This window comes from Danio rerio, chromosome 24 (assembly GCF_052040795.2).
Source record: "Danio rerio strain M-AB ecotype USA chromosome 24, GRCz13ab, whole genome shotgun sequence".
Taxonomy (NCBI): Eukaryota; Metazoa; Chordata; class Actinopteri; order Cypriniformes; family Danionidae; genus Danio; species Danio rerio.
The window spans coordinates 4,908,313-4,931,618 of record NC_141044.1 but is presented as its reverse complement, the minus strand read 5'-3'; the positions used below and the strand labels follow the sequence as shown (position 1 = coordinate 4,931,618).

Sequence of the window (23,306 nt, the reverse complement as noted above, 5' to 3'; positions counted from 1 at the left end):
CATTTCACACATTTAAAACAAGTAATCTTAGACTGATTACTATGTAGGCCAATGCTTGTTACTTTTTGTTTGTAAAATGTCACAAAATTTGAAATTTTATTCCTAGTACGGCACTTTCTGAAGCGTTAAATCAGCTCGAGTCATCAACACAATCCCATAAACCACGTGATACAAAATTCATATATTAGGTAATTTCTTTAAAGGGTGTGTTCTAATTATTAAAGTTTGTCAAGGCAACCTAACACCACCAGGAGTCGCTCATACTTCATTAGATTGGTTTATTTATTTAGACATAATACATATTTATATAGAACACTGCTTAGGGTGCTGTACATCAGTCCATGTAAAACAGTAATATGTTTTCTTTAAGTTTTGTTTCTCTAAGTGTGCATCTGTCAGCGTCTCTGTCAATACTGTAAAAATGTACACATAGTAAGTCCTGTCTTGAAGAGGATCTCCGACTGTGTTTAAACCATTTAATGCAGATAATGAGCCAGAACACAATGCTACATCTGTTGATTGTGTTTCTACATATTGTATGGCCTGTAAAATAACCATTATCTCTATTGCAAAAAAATAAAAAGTACAATAATTAGTCAACCTCTTAACAGTCTTACATTTTAAAAAAGGGGATATATAAAGAGATTTTATATATTTATCTACATTACAATATGCTTTACTATTGTATGGTTAAAAAACACTGGGAAACGTTAATTGGATTATTTTTTTTTGAAGGTAAGTGGTTGCAAACAATTTGGGCTGAGTTTAAACAAACAAATTATATATATATATATAAGTAATGTTTAAATTATTAATTAAGCCCATAAAATAGAGGAGAGCGGGGCACAAAGTAAAACAGGGTTAAATGTAACACAGAGTTTTAAGGTATTTGCTCAGGATTAACTATGGCATGCTTCCAAGGTTTTCACCACAGTGTCACAGACGTCTTTCTGACAATTATTGAAAAAGTTCGGCAAAATTTAGATGAGAAACACAGGAGCACCATTTTTGCAGCACAAAAGTTTTTTTTTTGTTTTTTTATAGTCGAGGTTTCTTTATTTAAATATGAACGTAAAATCTTATATTGCTGTGATTAGCGTCTTCTAGGCTAAAAGATGAAACCATTTTGAAAGATGTAAGAAACACAATGACTGCTAGCCAGTTTTGAAGAAAACACAACACAGCGTGTTAGTAACAGGGTGTTACAATTACCCACACACTGTTGGACACCAATTAAACCAACAAAATCATTTTTACATTTTGAGTGTAATGTTGGGAACTTTTTACATAAAATAGTTTTTCATAGAAAAAATGCCTTTTTAATAGAAAATAATAATAATTTTATTGCTAATATGGCAAATAAATCCATTGTATAATAATGGATAATAATGCAAATAAATCCAAATGTGTTTATCCAGTAGATAAATAAATAAATAAACATACTGTGCTATGTAGAATAAAAAATAAATTAAGCTAATTACTGAGGAAATATAGCTACTACTTAAAGTAAACAGAAATCAAATTAACTGTGTAAAATCTGCCTTTATGCGCATGGGCAACAACTAACCCTCTCTCTGTTACAACTTGGACCACTGGAGGAGTAAGTTGTCACATTTTTACTCCTGGCACTTTTGGCAATACTGCACAGAAACCATAAGCCCGGCGATCATACAACCAGTGCTCATTTGTAGGAGAGGCTTGTGTTTTGTTGGTAAAAAACAAATGGTTTGTCTAACCCCAATACTTTGTTTATTATTTGGCCAAAACTAAAAAGTGTTACCTTATGCCCTGCTCTCCCCTAGTTTGCAACCACTTAGCCTACCTTAAAAATAGTAAATCAAATAAATATTTTTTTTTGTGTACTGTACTTAAAGTTTTATGTGGAAACAAAAATACTGTACTGTACTGTTATTTAGTTTTTTTACAATAGCCACAAACATATGCACTTAAAATGCTACAAAGAACCACCACGCTAAATTTTAGAATGGCAGATTTCTGTTAATTTTCTTTATTAAAAAACATGAACATTTCCAAAGCTCACACCAAACCCAATGTTTTATCGTGCTGCAGTTTTACTTTAAGGCTGACTAATATTTGCTGTCCACAACTCCCCAAGGCGGCAGCTCCATCTTTCTGATGAGAACTCTGAACACGATAACAGAAGCTTAACTGCCGTGTTGGGCTTCAGTTTGTGCTCAGCTAAACAAAATGTCCGACAGATGTCCGTGTCTTTCCATCTGCTGTTAATCCAAACAGCCGTTTGCTTTAAAGGCCCAGTCGACAGAAAATGTAAAAAGCCCATCTCCGGCGTCCCAGCGGGAGACCGGAGAACATAATTGTTTTTTTACTGGTCACACTTGTGCTGATGAGGTGAATTTCCACGTGGATCCTCTCTGAAGTGAGAGAAAATCAGACTGAGTGGATCTTTAACTGGATCGTGGATGACTTTAAGTGGTCTGTCTGTGCTTGGCCAGATGGTGGTGCTAATGATACACTCTATAAAATATACCTGAATATTAAAAAAGAAGAAGCCATTTCCTGCCTCAATGGTTTTTAAATTATGTCAGGAGTTTTCTTGGTAAAGTCTAGATGGGATACAGCTACAGATACTCACATGAACACCAGCTCCACACAATACGTTCAACTTATCTAATCACAAACATTAATAAAATACAATTTAATGGATAATTTGATAAATCATATGAATGATACTCAGTAATTACTGTTTATACATTACTGTGGGGGTTGAGTTTAGGGTTGGGGCAGGGGTAGACATTAATAAAATACAATGAATGAGTAATTTAATAAATAATATGAAAATATTCTGTATAAGCACTGTTTATACATTTCTGTTAGGGTTGAGTTTAGGGTTGGGTGTAGGGGTAGACATTAATAAAATACAATTGAATAGGTAATTTAATAAAAAACAATATGAATAAGTAATTACTGTTTAAGCATTACTGTGATGGTTAGGGTTGGGTGGACGTTAATAAAATACAATTTAATGGAGAATTTAATAAATATTATGAAAATTATCTGTATAATTACTGTTTTTACATTACTGTGATGTTAGGGTTGGGGTAGACATTAATAAAATACAATTTAATGGGTAAATTAATAAAAATAATATGAATAATACTCAGCAATTACTGTTTATACTATACTGTGATGTTAGGGTTGGGTTAGACATTAATAAAATACAATTTAATGGGAGAATTTACTAAATAATATAAAAATACTCTGTGTAATTACTGTTTTTACTTTACTGTGATGGTTGGGTTTAGGGTTGGGGTAGATGTTAATAAAATTCAATTATTGGATCATTTAATACATAATTCAACTTCTGGCTGCAACTGCATCCCTTCTAGTTTTCTTCTTCTTAAAGATTACATATTACTTTAGAAAAAATAAGAAATTTTCTTAAAGGGCACTCAATGCCTCCGTCTCAGCAGGGTGTTTTCATACCTCTAGTTTAAAAAAGTCAGGAAAGTGGGTGAGTCCAGCTCTGTTTAGGTGGGAGTGTTGAGTAATGAAAGAGGGAAGGGTTTGCATCAAAAGGGGAGTTTCAGTATGTGCACGCACTGATTTTCAGAGGCAAAGCAAACACAGAAACAGGGGAGATAAGACAGTGACTACATTTACATGGACATCAGTAATCAAATTACTTGCCTAATCTGAATAAGATAGGATATGATCAATGTATTTACATGAGTTGCTTTTTGAATGTTGTTTTCATGATCCCGTTTTACATGTTAAAGCGCATAAATCGATTAAGGTCATTGCATCACCACGCTGTCTACATTTCCTCTGGAGTTTCATGTAATTTTGAGTGTTTCATTCTTAATTTGTCAACTTTAACTGTAGTTTGGGACTTTCATTTTCATTGAGGAGCATTTCATGCATGCCCCTGTGACAAACAAGATATTAGATGCGAGGAACTGCTGGAGGATTGTAGTTTTAATGGAATTTTTAATCCTGCATGCCGTATGAAAAAAAAAACACCTCTGCACTTCTTGGTAACTTAGATGCACTCAGTAGGTGCAAACAAGGTGTTTACATGTTTACATTCGGAGAGCAGCATTTACAGTGGATCTTTCAGTCCATAATATTGTTGTGATAATAACGTACTGTAAACTCAGTAACTAAATCATTTTGACTAAGGTCTGTCTTTAAAAACTGAAAGAGCACTGCTGACCATTCTAACTTTGCCATCTGAATAAACACAAAACAATAAACTTTGATCCGACACTTACTAAATAATAGAGACAGGACACTCAACACGATCTGGAAACGTGTCTTTTTTAAAAGAAGACAAGTGGCAAATCAGGATTTCACCATTTCCTGATGCGAAAAGTTCTTGAGTAAAAAATGTTCCTTAGAAACATATTTTTATCGCGTGTTAGCAGACCATTGTAATCCACACATGTGAGTCCAGCTGCGCTCTCATCGTGGGGAAATTAAAACAAAACCTTCATTGCGGCACATTTATAAACGCAACACTAACAACCCATGTCTCCAAACAATTCTTCTTCTTTCACTTATTTTAATAACAGTTGGCAACACAACGTGGAGTCTCTCTGCCGTCTGAACACTGTAACAGGTCAAAACAGTCTTCAAAATATTATGCATATTAATGAAGTTGCACCTCATACCCGACTGTTTCGAACCAAGTCTTTCTCATGAATTAATGCTAAAAACTCAAAGAAATCCAGTCTACACTCTGGACTTTACACAATAATCTAATGGCCACGATGTAGCGATGTAGTTTCAAAATTTCTTTTCAAATTGTAAGAACGAATTTGCTCGAAATAACGCAAAAACAATCAATTTTCACTTGTTAGTTAAATATATGTGTCCTAATAGTGTTTTTAGCAGCGTGGGACACATATATGACTATCAACATATTTAAAAAATGTGTTTTGGTGTTTCGTGACCCTTTAAGTAATTCTTCTCTCTTTAGTTTTTATTTAAATCCTTAAAGGCAGTTCCTCTGAAAATAAACTAAATTAATAAACTAAACAAAATAAACTTCACATTGAGTTATAAGCAATTAAAAAAAAGTTTTAATTTAACCAAAAAATCTAATTTCAGTGTAATTCATTTGCATTGTAACCCAAAAGTCTAGCAACAAAGTAAAAAAAAAAAAGAATCTGTACAATGAATGCAGTGATGTAAAGTATGTATTTTACACACAGGAGTGTTATATTTTGATGTTTGATTTGCTAGTTTGATTGGCCATTAGGCTAATTTTGTTTGCCCACTGCACTAGTTTGTTTGTGAAAACCTGGCAACCCTGCCTAAACCCCACCATTTCAGGCACCGTGAGAAAAGAGCTGAGGCTGCAGTAGATATTATAAGAAAGTTAAAGTGTTATTTGGTCTTAGAGGGATGTAAACCTATTGTAGGAGACCAACAAAACAAATGAGGAACCTTTAAAATAGCATAATAGGGGCCTTTTAATGGCATTTGGCTAACTAAATAGAGCCTATTATTGCAACACCATTTAAAGTTTCTATTTAATGTAATTGCTGTCTGGGAGGAACAACCGAGTAATTATTATCCAGTTCGACGGTCATTAATTTGGTGCTTTGTGTTTAAGGTCAGTGTTCCAGGTTTGTGTTTACGATATTAGTACTTTAATGAATCCTGAGAGTCAGTCTGATGAATCCAGAGAAACTCGCGCACAAGTAAAAGCTGGCTAGTTGTGCACATTTCGTTTCTGTACAGTCAAATTTACAGCCGCCTACTGTTACACTCATTTGAAGAAAGAAAACAGGACTAAATCAAATGGTGACATGTGCGGAACTGCTTTATTGCAGCCGGCCAGAGGAGGAGAGATGCAGGAGTGAGATTTCATTATCCTGTTGCTCTTGGCACCGGTGTTGTGCTCCTCTCGCAATGAACACCACATCTGCAACTGATACGGCTGCTGCTTTTACAGAAAAAGGCCTGCTTTTACAATGTCTCGCATGTGAAACCCAAGAAATCCACGTTCTCTTAAAACATTAATGAAACTGCTCTAAAGTGTGAAAGTTGTGCAAAGGAAAAATTGCACATTCGCAAAATGATGACTGGTGTTTTACTTTTTTCTGCTGTTTATTTAATGACAGTTTGTTTTGCATCTTTTATCATTTAATTGATAAAGACTTTTCCATTTCTCTGTTAAGAATTTACCACATTTGAATTCGAGGAAAGCATTTTAAAGTATGTTTTATTTATCATTATTTTTTGAATAAGAATTATGGATGAACATGTTATACTGTGCATATACACAACAGTTTGGTTCTTGAATCTGATTGGGTGATAGCCGTCAGATATTAAAGTACTATCAGCACTCGTACAGCCTCTTCACCCTTGTGTATTACTCCTCCCACACGAGGAGGATATATATACATATAAATATAAATATATATATATATATATTTTACCTGAAATAAAATACAAGACTGAAACAATAAGACATATACAAAACAATAAGTAAATACAAATATTTTGAACTTGTAATGCTCTAAGGCAGTTACAAATAAATTCTAAATTGCAAATGATAATAATAATAATTAAATATATCAAGTATATCAATAAAAACTACAAAGACACCAAAAAAAAAAACACTCATTCACTATGAATATGTACACAAATGTATATATTAAATAAGTAATTCAATAGGTTTTGGACTTGGTCCAAAACATGGTAAACGTATACTTGATTCCTTTTTTGAACTTATATAACATACACAAAAATGTATGTATGTACGCATGTAAAAGACATTGCCAAAGTATGACTGCATGCACTTATATTTTGTCAAAAGAAACAACAACCAAAATATATTAACAAACCTGATTCAACATCGGCAAACCGGGACTCCTGTTGTGTGACTGAAGCATCCTTGTTTACACTACGCAGGTGATTCTAGTGGTTATTATTTATTGATTCCAGTGGTCATGTTTTTTATTGGTATATTTGATTATTATTATTAGTAGTAGTAGTAGTATTATTTGCAATTTTTTTTTACTTATTTGTAACTGCTTTAGTGCATTAAAAGTTTAAAGTATTCGCATGCTATTAAAAAAAAAAAACATTTAGTTCATAGTTTAATGTCATGAAATTAAAAAAGGGACTTGTGTTTATATCACTCCAATATGAGGCACTATACATATACTTCTGTCCAAAAGTAATGCCAACTTAAACTTGATGTTTTAAGCCTTTTTAATTGATGTAATTAAAAAAAAAAACAATATTGCGCCCTCGTGTGGCAAAGCGAAGACTATATTACTGTCATGAAGTATTTTATTATTACAATAGTGGATATTTGTAAGCATTGATCTAAAATGATCATTTTATTCTTCTTTCAATCCTTGTAGCAGCCAGCTTTTTATTACTATTTTTACTGCAAACAGGTTTGATTTTCTCACAGGCACTTTCCATAGTCCAGACCCTGGTAAGCTGTTTATTTAGGTGTTTGCTGATTAGAAATTCTCATGCTGAGCTCTTTTCCACACAATGTGTATGGAACAAAACTGCTCTGCAATGCTCAATGCTCTCTCTCTCTTTCTCTCTCTCTCTCTCTCTCTCTCTCTCTCTCCCCCTCTCCCCTTGTCTCTTTAGTTAAATAATGGTGTAGTTAAAAAAGCATGTTTACTGCCATGCAACCTTCATGAGCACAGATACTGGTACTAATACTAGAACAGTTATCACCAGAGTTCCCCAGTTAGTGATTACATTATGAATGGCAAACATTTTATTGTCTTAAATGTATTCTAAAATGTTACATTTGAGAAATAGTAAGCATTATTTCATTAAATATGCAGCAATTTGCACACTTTCGAGCACAGTAGTCTGGACATTGGACAACAGAATTTGAATCTGATCTGAATCAATTGGAATCCATGTGATTATGTTTCTGCTTACTCATGTACATAACCAATCAGTACAATCAGAACACCCCAATGAATATGCTGGAAAAATTTGAGGAAAAATTAAGATAACCATAAACAATATTAAATATAATCAATATGTATTGCATGTTTGCTTTTTGCAACACCTCATTTGAATTTCTAAAGATGTTAAGTGACCACACTCTTATTTTAATAAAACTTTTGTGATGGATGGATGGATGGATGGATGGATGGATGGATAGACAGACAGACAGACAGACAGACAGATAGATAGATAGATAGATAGATAGATAGATAGATAGATAGATAGATAGATAGATAGATAGATAGATAGATAGATAGATAGATAGATAGATAGATAGAAACAAACCTTCTGATAAACTAAGTACACTTTTACTGTGTGCACTTTTAACTTTAAGAGCATTTCAAAGTGGTTCCAGGTAAAAGCCATTTTAAACGCTGAGTCAACAAGCATCTGTTTTTAATGGCGTCTTATTAAACAGAAGAGGCATGATCACTGAGGACACTTTTAATGCGCAGAGCTTAATGAGAGGGCGTAGTAGCAGCTCTTTCATGGCCATGCGTCACAGACAGTGTTTACTGCCTATATCTGTGGTAATGATGCCTCTTCCTCTAGACTGCGACTGACATTCATTTGTTGTTTTTCTTTTTATAGGTGCCAGTGAGGTCTTTATCCCAAAGCTGGTGTTGGTTACTGCAGAAACACCCTGTGGATAGCGGAACCCATTTATAGTCACGTAATCACACCCACTGGGGACCAAAAAAAAAATGGAGAACCAAACATCAGCAATGAGCGAGGACCTCCATGTGAACTGCAGTATGTCTGGAAGACACGGCTTCATCTTCACCTTCATCCCTGTAGTCTACGGATGCAATTTTGTCATCGGGATCATTGGCAATAGCATGGTCGTGGCTGTCATATTCCGCTACATGAAGCTAAAGACAGTAGCAAATGTGTTTGTGCTCAACCTAGCCATATCAGACCTCACCTTCCTTATCACGCTGCCATTGTGGGCCACTTTCACAGCCACAGGTTACCACTGGATTTTTGGGGCCTTTCTGTGCAAGGCAAGTGCTGGAATGGTGATCTTCAACCTCTACACTAGTATATTCTTCCTCACTGCTCTTAGCATTGACCGATATCTTGCTATCGTACATCCGGTGCGCTCTCGACGCCAGCGCACACTTTTTTACGCCAACCTCACATGTGTACTCATATGGCTGTTTGCTTTGCTCCTCAGTGCGCCTACAGCGCTAAGCAGGGATGTTTATGACATTGGGAATTTGACATTGTGCGCCGTGTGGCACAGCAGCAAGCAGATCCATTTTCTAGTTACTCTTAGCGTGCTAAAAAGCGTGCTAGGTTTCATTGTGCCTTTCCTCATCATCATCACCTGCTACTGCCTCATTGGCCGGGCTCTTCTGGGATCCAGGGGTCTGTTGAGGAAAAGCGTTCGCTCCCGGGAGGATGAAACGTTACGGATGATTGCCGCCACCGTGCTCGCTTTCTTTGTTTGCTGGGCTCCTCACCAAGCTTTCCACTTCATGGAGCTGCTGGCCACGCTTGGCGTGGTGGAAAACTGCCAAACGCTGGATGTTATTGACACAGCCATGCCGTTCACCATCTGCATCTCCTATTTAAACAGTTGTGTAAACCCCATTCTTTACGGATTTGTTGGACACAACTTTCGCAAGAACCTACTGAGGTTGCTAAGCTGTGGGTCCGGAGAAGCTAGCAATCGCTTTAGCATCAACTCAAAGATTGATGTCAATTCCCATTGTAACTCGGGACTGCTCAACCAAACAAGCTCTAAGAATGATTCAGCTTCCATGGTTAAGGCATCTTAAGAGTTAAAAAGCATACCTTTAATATTCATACATGCTTTCTGGAGGGATTTTGAGGTACTACAAGATACAACATTCGTGGCCAAAGCTTTACAGAAGCTTGCTAAGCATAATGATTTTGTTTAAGTTAGTGTATCAGCAACACACTGTATCTACAGACATTGCCCCTTTTGAAAAAAGAAGTACACTTGTTAAAAGTACTTATTACAGAAGTAGACGAACATATTAGCCATGACACTGGATGTAACAGACACAAAACTGTATATTATTTCAAGAGTTCACACTTATATTGCGTGATAATATCAGCAAGTTTGACATGCTGTAGCGCACAGGTGTCAAACTCAGTTCCAAAAGGGCCGCAGCTATACACATAGTTTAGTTCTAATCCTAATTAAACACACCTGATCAAACTAATTGAGTCCTTCAGGCTTGTTTGAAACCTACAGGTAAGTGTGTTGGAGCAGGGTTGGAACTAAACTGTGCAGGGCTTTGGCCCTCCAGGAATTGAGTTTGACACTCCTGCTGTAGCGGGAGTAAACCCTAAACTTGGAGATAATTGAGCCCAGGGCTCTTGCCTGGTCGAAAAGCATGTAAGGGGCTACGAGATGAGACAGTTCTCGAGAGCTTCCCCTAGTAAAAGAGGAAAGGGGGAAGAAGGGGTGGATGGGTTTTTTTTAAATACGAAAATAAGGGAGTAGTTTTAGACTGGCTACTTATAGTGAGTTCGGATTAATCTGATTGGTTTACTAATGATTGGGGTTGGGTGACCAGCCACAATCAACTATATCACGTGCTCCTCTCGAAATTAGTTTGTGAAACTTCACTTACAATCAAACAAACATTTCTGCCAAGGATCAATTCGCATTTTAAACTCAGTTCATACGGCATCACAAGTCACCACTGGTGTTCCTCAAGGATCAGTTTGTGCCCTTTTTAATTTACAATTTATTTATTCCCTCTTGGCAATAGGATGCAAGTAAGATGTACAGCTGAATTCATAATTATCAGCCCCCCTGAATTATTAGCACCCTTGTTTATTTTTTCCTCTTTTTCTGTTTAACAGAGAGCAGATTTCTAAACATAAAAGTTTTAATAGCTTATCTCTAATAACTGATTTATTTTATCTTTGCCATGATGACAGTCAATAATATTTGACTAGATATTTTTCAAGACACTTCTAGACAGCTTAAAGGGTTAACTAGGTTAATTAGGTTAACAAGGCAGGTTAGGGTAATTAGGCAAGTTATTGTACCATGATGGTTTGTTCTGTAGACTGTCTGAAAAAAAAAATGCCTTAAGGGGCTATAATATTGTCCTTAAAATGGTGTTTAAAAAATTAAAAACTGCTTTTATTCCTGTCAAAAATAAAACAAATAAGACTTTCTCTGGAAGAAAAAATATTATCAGACATACTGTAAACATTTCTTTGCTCTGTTAAAAATCATTTGGAAAATATTTGAAAAAGAGAAAAAAAATTCAAAGGGGGGCTAATAATTCTGACTTCAACTGTACATGGGATACATATCATGTACAACAATTATTTTCACTGAAGAGGCTGTACGAGTTCTGATATTTTCGAATATCGCAGCACTATCAGTCAATCAGATTCGAGAACCAGACAGAACAGTTGTATAAAAATACATATTTACTCCAAACACTTGAGATTTGATTTTCTTTAGTGCCTTTTCCAGACTTTTTGTTTTTAATATAATAAAATCAGATGATTGTGAACTTGAGTAAGATGTAAACTACTGCTATGAGATTTGAATGTTAAAACTTTATACACTGAACATGACATAACTGTTTTAGATTGTCTGTTTAATGTTTGTGTTTTGTGGTTTAGGTTCTAATATTACAGTATATGATAATGAATACTTGTTTTATGGTCGGAAATTTTATTTTTTCGCTCTTTTATAAATGTACATAGGCCTATTGAAATATTTTGTACTCATCTACACTGAACACATAGTTTGTAACTTAAATTAAACTCAGTTTCTCAATGTGTGTGTAAACTTTTCTTTAAATTGTTAACATTTCAGTCGGTTAATGATTGAAAGCATCTGAAGCTGTCGCCTCAAATAGCTAAAAATATCTTGAACGCCGTGTGCAACTGGTGAATCATAAATGAAAACGTTGAAGATATTTTAGAGGAGGTGGTCCCCGTGTGGGCCTTACTTTATAAAAGGAGAACTGTGTGGAGAGAAGGACTACACAGGTAAAATGAAGTTATTTTTGCTCTTGGGATTGGTGGCAGTGGCTCTCTGTGAGCCAATCACATTTGTGGGGTAAATATTGATATTTTTTCACCATGGTAAAGAAATATTACACTATGTGGAGATATAATAGCCTATCTAAGATTTTAAAGATGTTTTTCTGCATAATTTTATAGTGATAAGGTCCTCCAGCTGAAACCCATAAATGATGAACATGTGACCATCATCAGGGAACTGGGCGAGAAAATCAAGGTAAAGTGTAAAGTATTATTTAAATGAGGAAATGTTAATTTGTTTATTTAAATATATTTTTATTTTGTTCAAAAGCTCTGATAGACAAGGTTAAAATGACAGAATATGTTGAATTAAATTTTTTTGCTCTCCTTAAAAAATATCTTTAAAATGATAACAATGAATGGCCGTGGCCACTTGGTCGCACTATAAACAAACATGAATCGGTATAGTTGAGTATTATGAAGCTGCAGGCCCGGAGACCCAACAGCACACTCAGATCTGCACTTCCAGACCTCTCGTTTTCTCTGACACTGCCACATGCTGTTGGGTTGAGTGTAGCGGCAGGTACAAAAACCCAACTACATGCTCAGACCAGTACTTTCTAGCAAGTAGCAATATCGGACATTTGAGTAAGGTTATTGATTTTATTAAATCAATGTGGCATCTTATTACACCAACAAACAATTATTTCAGTGTTTGATTTGATCAAAATTAGTGTCAAAACAGCATTACATTATGATATTTACAGCTTGCTTTTTTCTGTGTTTTTGTACCTTTCTGGAACAATTTTCTAGCAATATTTTCTGGCAAAATAAAAAACTTTAAAGTAAAAATACTAAAATAAAATGTATAATGCAATTATTATTTATAACATATTTTAATGGTCTACTGTACGTATTACTGTATTATCTATCTGAAAGTGCTAGCACAGGAAAATAACAGTAACACAATAACAGTTTAACAATTGTTGATAAGTTCTGTAATATTGTTAAAAGTTCTGTAATACCTACGAATAAGAATAATATGAATAATAACCTGCATAGAATTTACAATATGAGCTCTCTTACGTTAAAGCATAAATAATTGGCTTGTGACTTGTGTTTTTTTTCCCAGATGTTGCAGATATCCCCAGTTTTTTTGCTAGAGAAGTTAAAAATTTCCTCGACAAGAATGTAAAGTATTTATTTTATTAGATTTTCCACGTAATATATAATTTTTAATCCAATTATTTTTCACAATTTTTCTTAACCATTCACCATTGTTTACAGCTGGGTGACATTTAGGACCTCATAAAAAAGTACACAAAAAAATTACTCATAATACCATAACTTATTGCATGTGAAGAAAGAGATAATATTCATTCCCTCAACTCAATTCTAAACAGTGTGATAAATCTTTAATTATTAAAAATAAATGACTGAAAATAATGAAATAACCGAACAAAATCTATTGACAAATACAATTAATAAAAATACAACAGAATTAATGCATTAAATCATAATCTAGTATGTTTAATATTTTATATAGTAATGTATTCAGTCATAGCGTAATATTTTATAGTAAAAAAATTGTGTAAGTTACAGCTGATAAGCAGTTGAACTCAGGTTAGGAAATCTTTCAGACAGCAGGTCGCACTGTCTGAGAAAACAATAGGTCTGGAAGTGCAGGTCTGAGCGTGAAGTTGGATCTCCGGGCCTGCAGCTTCATACTGTTGCTATTGTTCACCCTAAAAAAAGTTCATTTACTCACTGTTTACTCTTTCTCAAAGTGCTTCCAAATGTTATGAGTTTCTTTATTCTGTTGAACACTAAAGGATCTTCCTTAGTGTTTAACAAAAAAAAGAAGTCAGTTGGGTTCGTAATAAACAAAGGGTGAGTAAATAATTTTTTTCTGTGAACTATCCCTTTCAGCTGTGATCCTTTAATGCTTTATTTGTTATTTTTTTACTAATCTAACAGTAACTGTGCACATTAAACCCTCTACAGCTGGATTTCTGGAAGCCTCGCAGTGCGGATCTTGTGAGCATCGACATGACTGTTGATATCCACGTTCCTGCAGCTCAGCTCGCCATGGTCTCCACCATCCTACAGCAGAGCGACATGGAAGTCAAGTAAGTACTGGACACAAAGGGACAACAAAAAGTTAGAAAATAGTTTAGATATACTCCAAGAAACATTGGTGAAGTCTGTAGATGGTATCTGCACAATATTTGAATAACATTTGTACATTTTTATTTTATTGGTCAGCTGGCCCAATGTGTTCTGGTTTACTGACCAGCTAGTGCACATTGCCCAGAGACATCACATCTAGTGGAAGAGTTTATGAAAATTGTAGTGCTGGTGATGTCAAAAACCCGGGAAGAAGCTTTTACTGTAGTTCCAACACAATCTCACGGCAATTCGTAACTTTTTAATTTAGTGGCTAATTCGTATGAATTCGTACAATCTAATTCGTACAATTTAGTACGATTTGCTTATCCCCCAATGACGGTTGGGGTTAGGGGTGGGGTCAGGTGCCACACCTCCTTTTTAAAATCGTACCATTTCGTACGACTGAACTCGTACGAATTCGTACGAATTAGCCACTAAACTGGCAAAACGTAAATACTTACGTTTTCTCGTGAGATCAGGCTGGTAGTTGTTGTATATGAGCATTGTAAAAAGTTTTCTTCTAAAGGCAAAATTACATCCACATACACCAAAAATAAAGTGAAATCATTGTGGTTTTCTTTGCAGGGTGATGATTGATAATCTTCAGGAGGCTGTGAAGGGTCAGATGGACAACAGGAGTCCAACAAAGGGCCACGACTACACAAAGTACAACAGCTGGGCAACGGTATGACTGTCAGTGCACTTACAATTTCCCTGAAACATTATTTTTACACTGTCATATGTGTTTTGTTATAATTTCACCTTCAGATCAATGACTGGGCAATCTCCATCAGCTCTGCCAACCCTGACCTGATCAGCAGGCAGTCGATCGGTAACACTTATGAGGGAAGAACCATGCACCTTCTGAAGGTAAAGTCGGTTCAGAACAATCCTGTGTAAAATAAATACTCACTTTTGCTTCTTAGTCCCTGATCTATTAGGGGTCACCACAGTGGAATGAACCACCAATTGCTCTGGCATATGTTTTCAGAAAAAAAACACTCTAGTTTTAAAATATAAATATAAAACTGATAAAAAGTAGCATTATGTAACAGTATATATACATTTCACCACTGGAGGGCACATATTCACCACAAACAAAGGCATATTTTGATGAGTTGTCATTTTCATTACAATCCACGGAACTCTGCAAAAATCATGTTCATAAATGAGCTGAAGTATTCAGACCTTATCATCATTAAAGTTTGAACAAAGTAAAGGCCAGGTAATACTTCTGCATCGAGTTTACACGGTAGGTCAGGCGATTCTCACAATAGGACAGCGTCAATGCTTCCCATTCACTTTGAATGGGTTACATCAAGCATTGCTGAATTGAATTATAAATCCGTCAGTGCTGCTTTCGCAGTGTTGCTCGCTGTAGAAGTTAGGAATTTTAAGTCCCAATGGAAGTGTCAGCCAATCAGATCACTTTATGCAAATATCCCTGCTCAGACAGTACCTAATTGCAGTCTGATTTCATTGGCTGACGCTGATATGGTGATCACGTCAGTTCCAACTTCAGACACGTCAAGCATTGGCGGTCTCTTCCTGTGTAAATGGGGCATTAGCCTTGAAACAGTCGCATACCCTTTTCTGTAGCCTTGTGCAGACCTTGATGTGTAAATTTAAAAAAAAATGTAACTACACCTTGTGAAAGCGCAAAGAGCAAGATCTGTATTTGGTCAGCTTGTTATCGGTTACGAGTGTAGGCAGGGCTGTGAGTTTAAAGACATGTGGTATACTGTAGGTGAATGGGATAAACTAAATTAGCCATATTTTGAATTAGAAAGGGTGTGGGTGTTTCCCGCCTGATCCCACGAGGAAACAACTGTTTTACATTTTGTCAGCTAAGGGGCTAATTTGTACGAGTTCTGTCATACGAAAATGTACGATTTTAAAGAAGAAGCGTGGCACCAAACCCCACTCCTAAACCCAACCGTCATTGGAGAACAAGCAAATTGTACTAAATTATACAAATGAGATCGTACAAATTCATAAGAATTATCCACTAAATCAAAAAGGTATGAATTGCCGTGAGATCGTGTTGGCAAAACATGTGCTGGAGTAATTGGTGGTTCATTTCGCTTTGGCAACCCCTGATAAAGCAGGCAATAAGCTGAAGGAGAGCGAGAGAGTGAGCATGTTAAAGCATATATGGTGTTCATGGAGTGGTGTTTTCTATGAAATCAAACAGAAATTGAACGTCATCAGCAAATCTATCTATCTATCTATCTATCTATCTATCTATCTATCTATCTATCTATCTATCTATCTATCTATCTATCTATCTATCTATCTATCCATCTATCCATCCATCCATCCATCCATCTATCCATCCATCCATCATGACTTTTTTTTAATTTTGTACAGATTGGAAAGAATACAGGGTCTAATAAGCCAGCAGTCTTCATGGACTGTGGTTTTCATGCCAGAGAATGGATCACCCATGCTTTCTGCCAGTGGTTTGTTAATGAGGTACAGAAAAAGTATTTTTATTCAGTGTCTTTAATTTAAAAAATATCTCTAAACCTAAATTTTTATTATTCATTTGATCAGGCTGTGTCCACATATGGCAGTGATCCTGACATGACCAACCTTCTGGACAGAATGGACTTCTTTGTTCTGCCTGTCTTCAACATTGATGGCTATGAATACACCTGGAACAGAGTATGTTCATAACTGACCATGTTATCTTTTATTCAACATATACTGTACATAGAGAGGACATTTGCATATTCAATATATACATTTTAGTAGACAAAGAGTTTGTTTGGGTCCCCTAGGACAGAATGTGGAGAAAGACACGATCCAAGAACAGCGGCAGCAGTTGTATCGGTACTGACCCCAACAGAAACTTCAATGCTGGATGGTGCAGTGAGTACATGCTTCCTATTAAAGCTATTGTGCATATATATTTGTGTACTACTTGAAGCAACAAATCTTCCTTGACCTACTATTTTCACACTATTCCAGTTGACAACCAAGTGGCTTATTGGTCAGCACTGTAACCTCACTGCAAGAAGGTCACTGGTTCGAATCGCGGTTGGGCCAGTTTTTTAAGTTGTTTTTATCAACTTTATTAGTCCCTGAGAGGAAATTTGTCTTGGGCAAAAAAGTGCTACAACGTTGCTCTAAGCAGACAATAAAATACATAAAACAAACAAAACAATCAAGAGCTTACATAGTTTACAAATAAAGGCAATATATAAATATGTACATATGAAATAAATAGGTGGTAATGTACTACAGGTGCATTATTCTTGGTAGAGTTCAACAGTTTTATCGAGGTTGGAACAAACGAAAGCTTCAATCTATTGGTTTGACACATTTTCACTCTTTTTCCTGATAGTGAAAGCTGATATTCACTGAAAAGAGGATGTTTGGAGTCAGCACTTATATGTATTGCTCTCCTTATCACCGCCTGTTCATATAGAGTTTGTATGGGCTTGTATTGTTTCATTCCTATGTTTTTTATGGCTGTTTTTTTTTTTTTTTTGAATATGAACCAATTTGTTTTTCAATTGAACAGACAGATTTCTAAACCAGACTATGATTCCATTGCAAATAAGACTTTCAAACAGAGCTCGGTAAAAAAACAAAGCAAGATATTGCTACCCACCACATACAATCTCAGCCTTCTTAAAAAATAAAGTTGTAGTTGTGTGCACAAGCTGTCAGTGTGTATTCTCCAACAAAAAACACCGTCCATATAGAACCCCAGGTATCTGTAAGATGTAACTTGCTGTATCAGTGTCTTTAATGATCACAGGCCTATGTTCAGATACACTTCTTGGGTCTTTTTTACATTTTATTTTACATTTCTATCACAACACTGAATGAAAGTATCGATTTCAGTGTGGTAGCATAATACTTGGCATTTCTGGGGGGAGTTTGCATGTTCTCCTTGTGTTCGAGTGGGTTTCCTCCAGATGCTCCGGTTTCCCTTGGAGTCCAAAGACATGCAGTGTAGGTGAATTGGATAAACTGAATTGGCCATAGTGTATGAGTGTGTCTGTAAATGCGAGAGTCTATTAGTGTTTCCTAGTACTGGGTTGCAGCTAGAAGGGCATCCGTCGCTTAAAATATATGCCAGAATAGTTGTCAGTTCATTCCACTGTGGCGACCCCTGATAAATAAAAGGACTAAGCCGAAGAAAAATTCAATTTAATTTTTGGCTATTCGCTGAAATATACACGTGCAACAGGTTTTGTGGTTCATATATGTATTCCATTCACCTTCCAGCCGTTGGAGCTTCCAGCAACCCTTGCAGTGACACCTACTGTGGAAGCAGTCCAGAATCTGAGATTGAGTCCAAGAATTTGGCCAACTTCATCCGCACCAACAAGTCCATCATCAAGGCCTACCTGACAGTCCACTCGTATTCCCAGCTGCTGCTTTTCCCCTATTCCTACAAATATGACCTGGCTGCTCACCACTCAGAGCTGGTACCGCTTCACAAACAGACAGACATGCATTTAAGCTCGCCTTAATGTTGTATTTTTATATATAACTGAGCAACACCCAATAAGATTTTTAATTTAATTTGTATTTTTTTTTCTCTCAATCCTTTAGATGAGTGTTTCTCAGGGAGCTATTGCAGCTCTGCGCAGCCTGTATGGAACCAAATACACTAGCGGCCCTGGTGCTGCGACTATCTGTGAGTATCAAGTGTTTTGATACTCATACTATGTCCTAAAACTATGTACTTTTTTGTTATTTTGCTCGGTTACATCCACTGTCAATCATCTCGACACATCATCCACATTTCTTTCATATTTAATTACCTACCTTACTGGAGATGCAGCAGCAGGTTAATTGGCGGGTCTTTCATGCAGAGAAATCTCCTCAGGTCTTTGGAAAACTCTGCATTCAGAAGTTAATGTCCAAACTTATCTTTAGAGAAGTTCACATTGTTGTTGCAGATGAAATATAACACGGAAAACATGATTTAAATGAAAAATCAATTGATAGTCATACAAACAACTTTACAGAAGCCTCTCTACTTGACGGTTGGTCTTGCGTATCCGCCATGTTTGTAGTTTATTTACTCTTTCTTCCCGAGTTTGTAGTTCTAATGGAATTCACATCCAACCCGCAATGAATTGTGGGTAGTATCAGTGGTTAGAGTATGGATGGTTCTACACTTCAAATTTCTAGTTAGACCATCTGAGAACCTTTGCCTTACTCTTTTCAACATACTACAGTTTGGGACATGTTAATTCTCTTTTTGAATACTATTTAGGATGGGGAGTATGCGAATTGGGATGCAGAGATACTCTTGTCAACATACTATGGTTTGGGACATGCTAATTCTATTTTCGAATATTATTTGGCATGGATAGTATGCAAATTGGGACGCAGCATGCGATTTCAGTTTGGGAACTTTATGCAGTGACCTTATTTCAATCTATACATCTATTTGTAGTATTATAGCCTGAGAGGAGTCTCACAAGTCACAGGCGGTTCCAACATGTTAGCATGCTGCTAAGCTAAACATGTTATACTCCGTATGGTAACATTTTACAATTTGGAACGCATAGTAATGTTGGTTAATGCATTTTCCAGCATGAACAACATACTTATTACATTATTTATAAATCTTTGTTAATGTTAGTTGTTCATTGTTAGTTGTCAACTCAAGTGTGCATTAAGTAATCCATTGGTCAATGCACTCTTGAGTTTACTTAACTAACAATGAACAACTAATGTTCTAACAACTAATATGTTATTCATTGTTCAGACCCCCTAGATTTTCGTGATTTTTCAGAGGATTTATATATATATATATATATATATATATATATATATATATATATATATATATATATATATATATATATATATATATATATATATATATATAAAATTAGGTAGCCTACTATGTTAGGTGTGCAATCTGACACAGTTGATACAAATCATAAAAATGAAGCTTCTATATTTTGGTCTCTTGTCAAGGCAAGAACGAAAACAGATCTAAAAAGGTAGCGATTAAGCCAAAGGAAGGTTGTATAACTCTTATTTTTATCTACAATCTTACTTTTTCTTTGACAGATTTCGATCTCCGGAGCATCTAACATCATGTACCTCATGCAGGACATGCGTTAGGGCTTCCCCTTCCGTAATAAACCTAAAACACGGATTGATGTAAAACTCGTCAATGGCGGAAAAGCGTTTCTTTCTTGTCAACGGCAGGGAAAGAGTTAAGCAAAATCATTTATCGATTTGACACAATATAATACCAACCATAAATGTAAAGCACAAATAATGTCCTTCAGTTCAGTCACGTCTCCATCATTGTAAGCTGCTTGCTTTTCTGTCTTTTCCACTGCTCCGTTTGTTAGATGTTTACTCACACTTACTTTTGTAGTCTGAAGCACGCCAAATGCACAAAACATCCCATTTGCGTTGTGTTATTCACAATAAGTCATGGAAAACAATTCATCTGTATGCTTTGGTATTGGATGTTTATTGAAATTATTTACATTTTTGCCATTATTTTGTGTTTAAATCATGAATTTTGCAAGATCGCTAAAAATTGCGACTTTTGTTGATTTTGCTTTGGATTCAGTAATCACAAAATCGCAAAAAAAAAGGGGGTCTGATTGTTCGCTCATGTCATTACAACAAAATATGCGTTTACATGCTTTTAAAATATGCATGTTTATAGATGTATCCCATATTGTAAAGTGTTATTGTTTTTATTAAAACCAACTTTAGTCAATTCTCTTAAGTATTAAATAAAATATACGTACATAGTCAACATTTCTACTCACTCCATTTGTCATCTCCCATCTAAGAATCTCACCACAGCAACAAGGTAGAGCATATTTAAGGCAGGATGTTATTTTTCACAATAAATCATTTCTAATTAAATCAGATATTATAGGCACATTTAGCATATATGTATGCATATGGTCTACAAGGAAAACCATCTGACCAAGAAAACCAAGATCCACTTAAGTGAGAAGGTTACTGCTGATGTCTTGTAAACCGGACCCTTATCTCACCGCAGACCCTGCTGCTGGTGGCTCTGATGACTGGGCTTATGATCTGGGTGTGAAATACTCCTACACCTTTGAGCTGCGTGATGAAGGCCGTTACGGTTTCCTGCTGCCCGAGTCCCAGATCAAGCCTACTTGTGAGGAGACCATGCTGGCTGTCAAATACATCGCCAACCACGTCCTCAACAACCTGTACTGAGAGGGAACCATCTGATAGAAAGATTATAAAACATGGCTGTGCGTTATGTGACATACATTTACTGCACAACTGAAAAATAATCATGATCAGTAAAGTAATAAAACACAGATGTCTTTTTGTTGAATATTATCTTATAGAAAATACCCCAAACTTTTTTTTTATTTTTATGGACACTTACATTTGATAAATATTTAATGTTATATGATATCACACCATTATACAGTAGGAATGCCCATTGAAGAACAAAATAAGTGTACTAAATAGCAATACCGATATATTGAAGACCAAACTAAACCACCTTTTTATGATCTGAAAAAAGTCAGCACAGTGTAATTGGAAAATTGAAAACGATCTAAATATCTGTGACTTAAAACAAATTAAAATTAGACAGGTATGTCCTGCAGATTTGCCCTGTACCTACAAATAAAGTGGTGTTTACAAAATAGTTTCCCCAAAAAAGAGTTTTAGGCAAATCTGTCCACCCTTCAGAGTTACAAATGTTCTTATCATCCTATCCTGCTTGCATCTTTCTGTGGGTGCTATTGGATCTTAGTCATCCTTTCTCAATGTTATTAATTTGTCAGTAAATGTAAAAGATTGACAATTATATTGCGGAGTACCCCAGGGCTCGGTGTCCAGCCCATTTCTTTTTACTCTGTATTTACATACTACCCCCTAGGTCAGGTGTTCTCGGCCCTGTAGGTCCGGTGTTTTAGCTCCAACCCCAATCAGACCTATTGATGATGTGTTGAGGCAAAATGGAGCTAAAATTTGCAGGACACCAGGCCTCAAGGACTGAGTTTGAGAACCCCTGCCCTAGGTGATATCATTGAGATGATTGTCTTGTAAAACTCATAAATATGCTTAATTTTAAATTAAACCCACAGCCGTATTTGTTTTGTATGTTGCATTTCTGTTCGATGCTGTTTTTATCTGAAGCTGTTTCACAAGAAGCCTACAGTACATATACAAGACCTGACAAGTGACATTGTTATTCCGGAGACATAACACCTTTTAGTCTGAGGCATGAAGGTTGTTCAGTCCTGTTGATAAAGCTATCTAGTCAGAGGCATGACATCAGATCATCAAATGAAGTCAAATATTTGAGGCCCAAGGATGTTCTAGGCCAGGGATTGTCCAAACTCGATTCTGGAGGGCCAGTGTCCTGGAGAGTTTAGCTCCAACCCTAATCAAACACACCTGAATCAGCTAATCAAGCTCTTTCTAGGTACACTAGAAACTTCCAGACAGGTGTGTTGAAGTTGGTGCAAAACTAAGGACACCTGCCCTCCATGAAAGAGTTTGGACACCCCTGTCTTACTAGATATACTAGAACAGTGGTATCCAATCTCGATTCTGGGCCAGTGTCAAGGAGAGTTTAGCTCCAACCCAAATCAAACACACCTGAACCAGCTGATCAAGCTCTTAGAACAGGGATGTCCAAACTCGATCCTGGAGGGCCAGTGTCCTGGAGAGTTTAGCTCCAACCTTAATCAAACACACCTGAACCAGCTGATTAATCTCTTACTAAATATACTAACAGGGATGTCCAAACTCGATTCTGGAGGGCAAGTGTCCTGGAGAATATGGCTCCAACCCTAATCGAACACACCTGAACCAACTGATCAAGCTCTTAGATATACTAGAACAGGGATGTTCAAACTCGATCCTGGAGGGTCAGTGGCTTGGAGAGTGGCCTGGAGAACCAGCTCATCAAGGTCTTACTAGATATGCTAGAACAGGGATCTCCGAACTTGATCCTCCAGTGTCCTGGAGAGTTAAGCTCAAACCCTAATCAAACACACCTGAACCAGCTGATCAAGCTCTTACTAGATTTACTAGAACAGGGGTGTCCGAACTTGATCCTGGAGGGCCGGTTTTCCTGGAAAGTTTAGCTAGAACCCTAATCAAACACACCTGAACCAGCTGATCAATCCCTTATATACTAGAAACTTCCTGGCAGGTGT

At 36.2% G+C, this 23,306-nt stretch overlaps 2 protein-coding genes across 6 annotated transcripts in view; both read left to right on the top strand.

Annotated features, from left to right (window-relative positions):
* Nucleotides 1–11,761, top strand: part of agtr1b (angiotensin II receptor, type 1b) — a 248,254-nt gene extending 236,493 nt beyond the window's left edge. For all 4 annotated transcript variants that reach the window (XM_087309069.1, XM_087309070.1, XM_087309071.1 and 1 more), the window contains one exon: nucleotides 8,572–11,761. In XM_087309069.1, the coding sequence (XP_087165195.1) occupies nucleotides 8,685–9,764 (1,080 nt within the window). In that variant the 5' untranslated portion in view covers nucleotides 8,572–8,684 and the 3' untranslated portion in view covers nucleotides 9,765–11,761. The remainder of the gene's footprint in view (nucleotides 1–8,571) is intronic.
* A 162-nt stretch (nucleotides 11,762–11,923) lies between these two features.
* cpb1 (carboxypeptidase B1 (tissue)) lies at nucleotides 11,924–22,231 on the top strand. 2 transcript variants are annotated; one of them, NM_001110021.3, is given in 11 exon segments: nucleotides 11,924–12,046; nucleotides 12,151–12,226; nucleotides 13,975–14,099; nucleotides 14,725–14,759; nucleotides 14,908–15,009; nucleotides 16,510–16,614; nucleotides 16,696–16,806; nucleotides 16,923–17,013; nucleotides 18,382–18,584; nucleotides 18,712–18,796; nucleotides 21,152–22,231. In NM_001110021.3, coding segments are annotated over 7 exon segments (798 nt in total). In that variant the 5' UTR covers nucleotides 11,924–12,046; nucleotides 12,151–12,226; nucleotides 13,975–14,099; nucleotides 14,725–14,759; nucleotides 14,908–14,994; the 3' UTR covers nucleotides 21,340–22,231.
* Nucleotides 22,232–23,306: the final 1,075 nt, after the last annotated feature.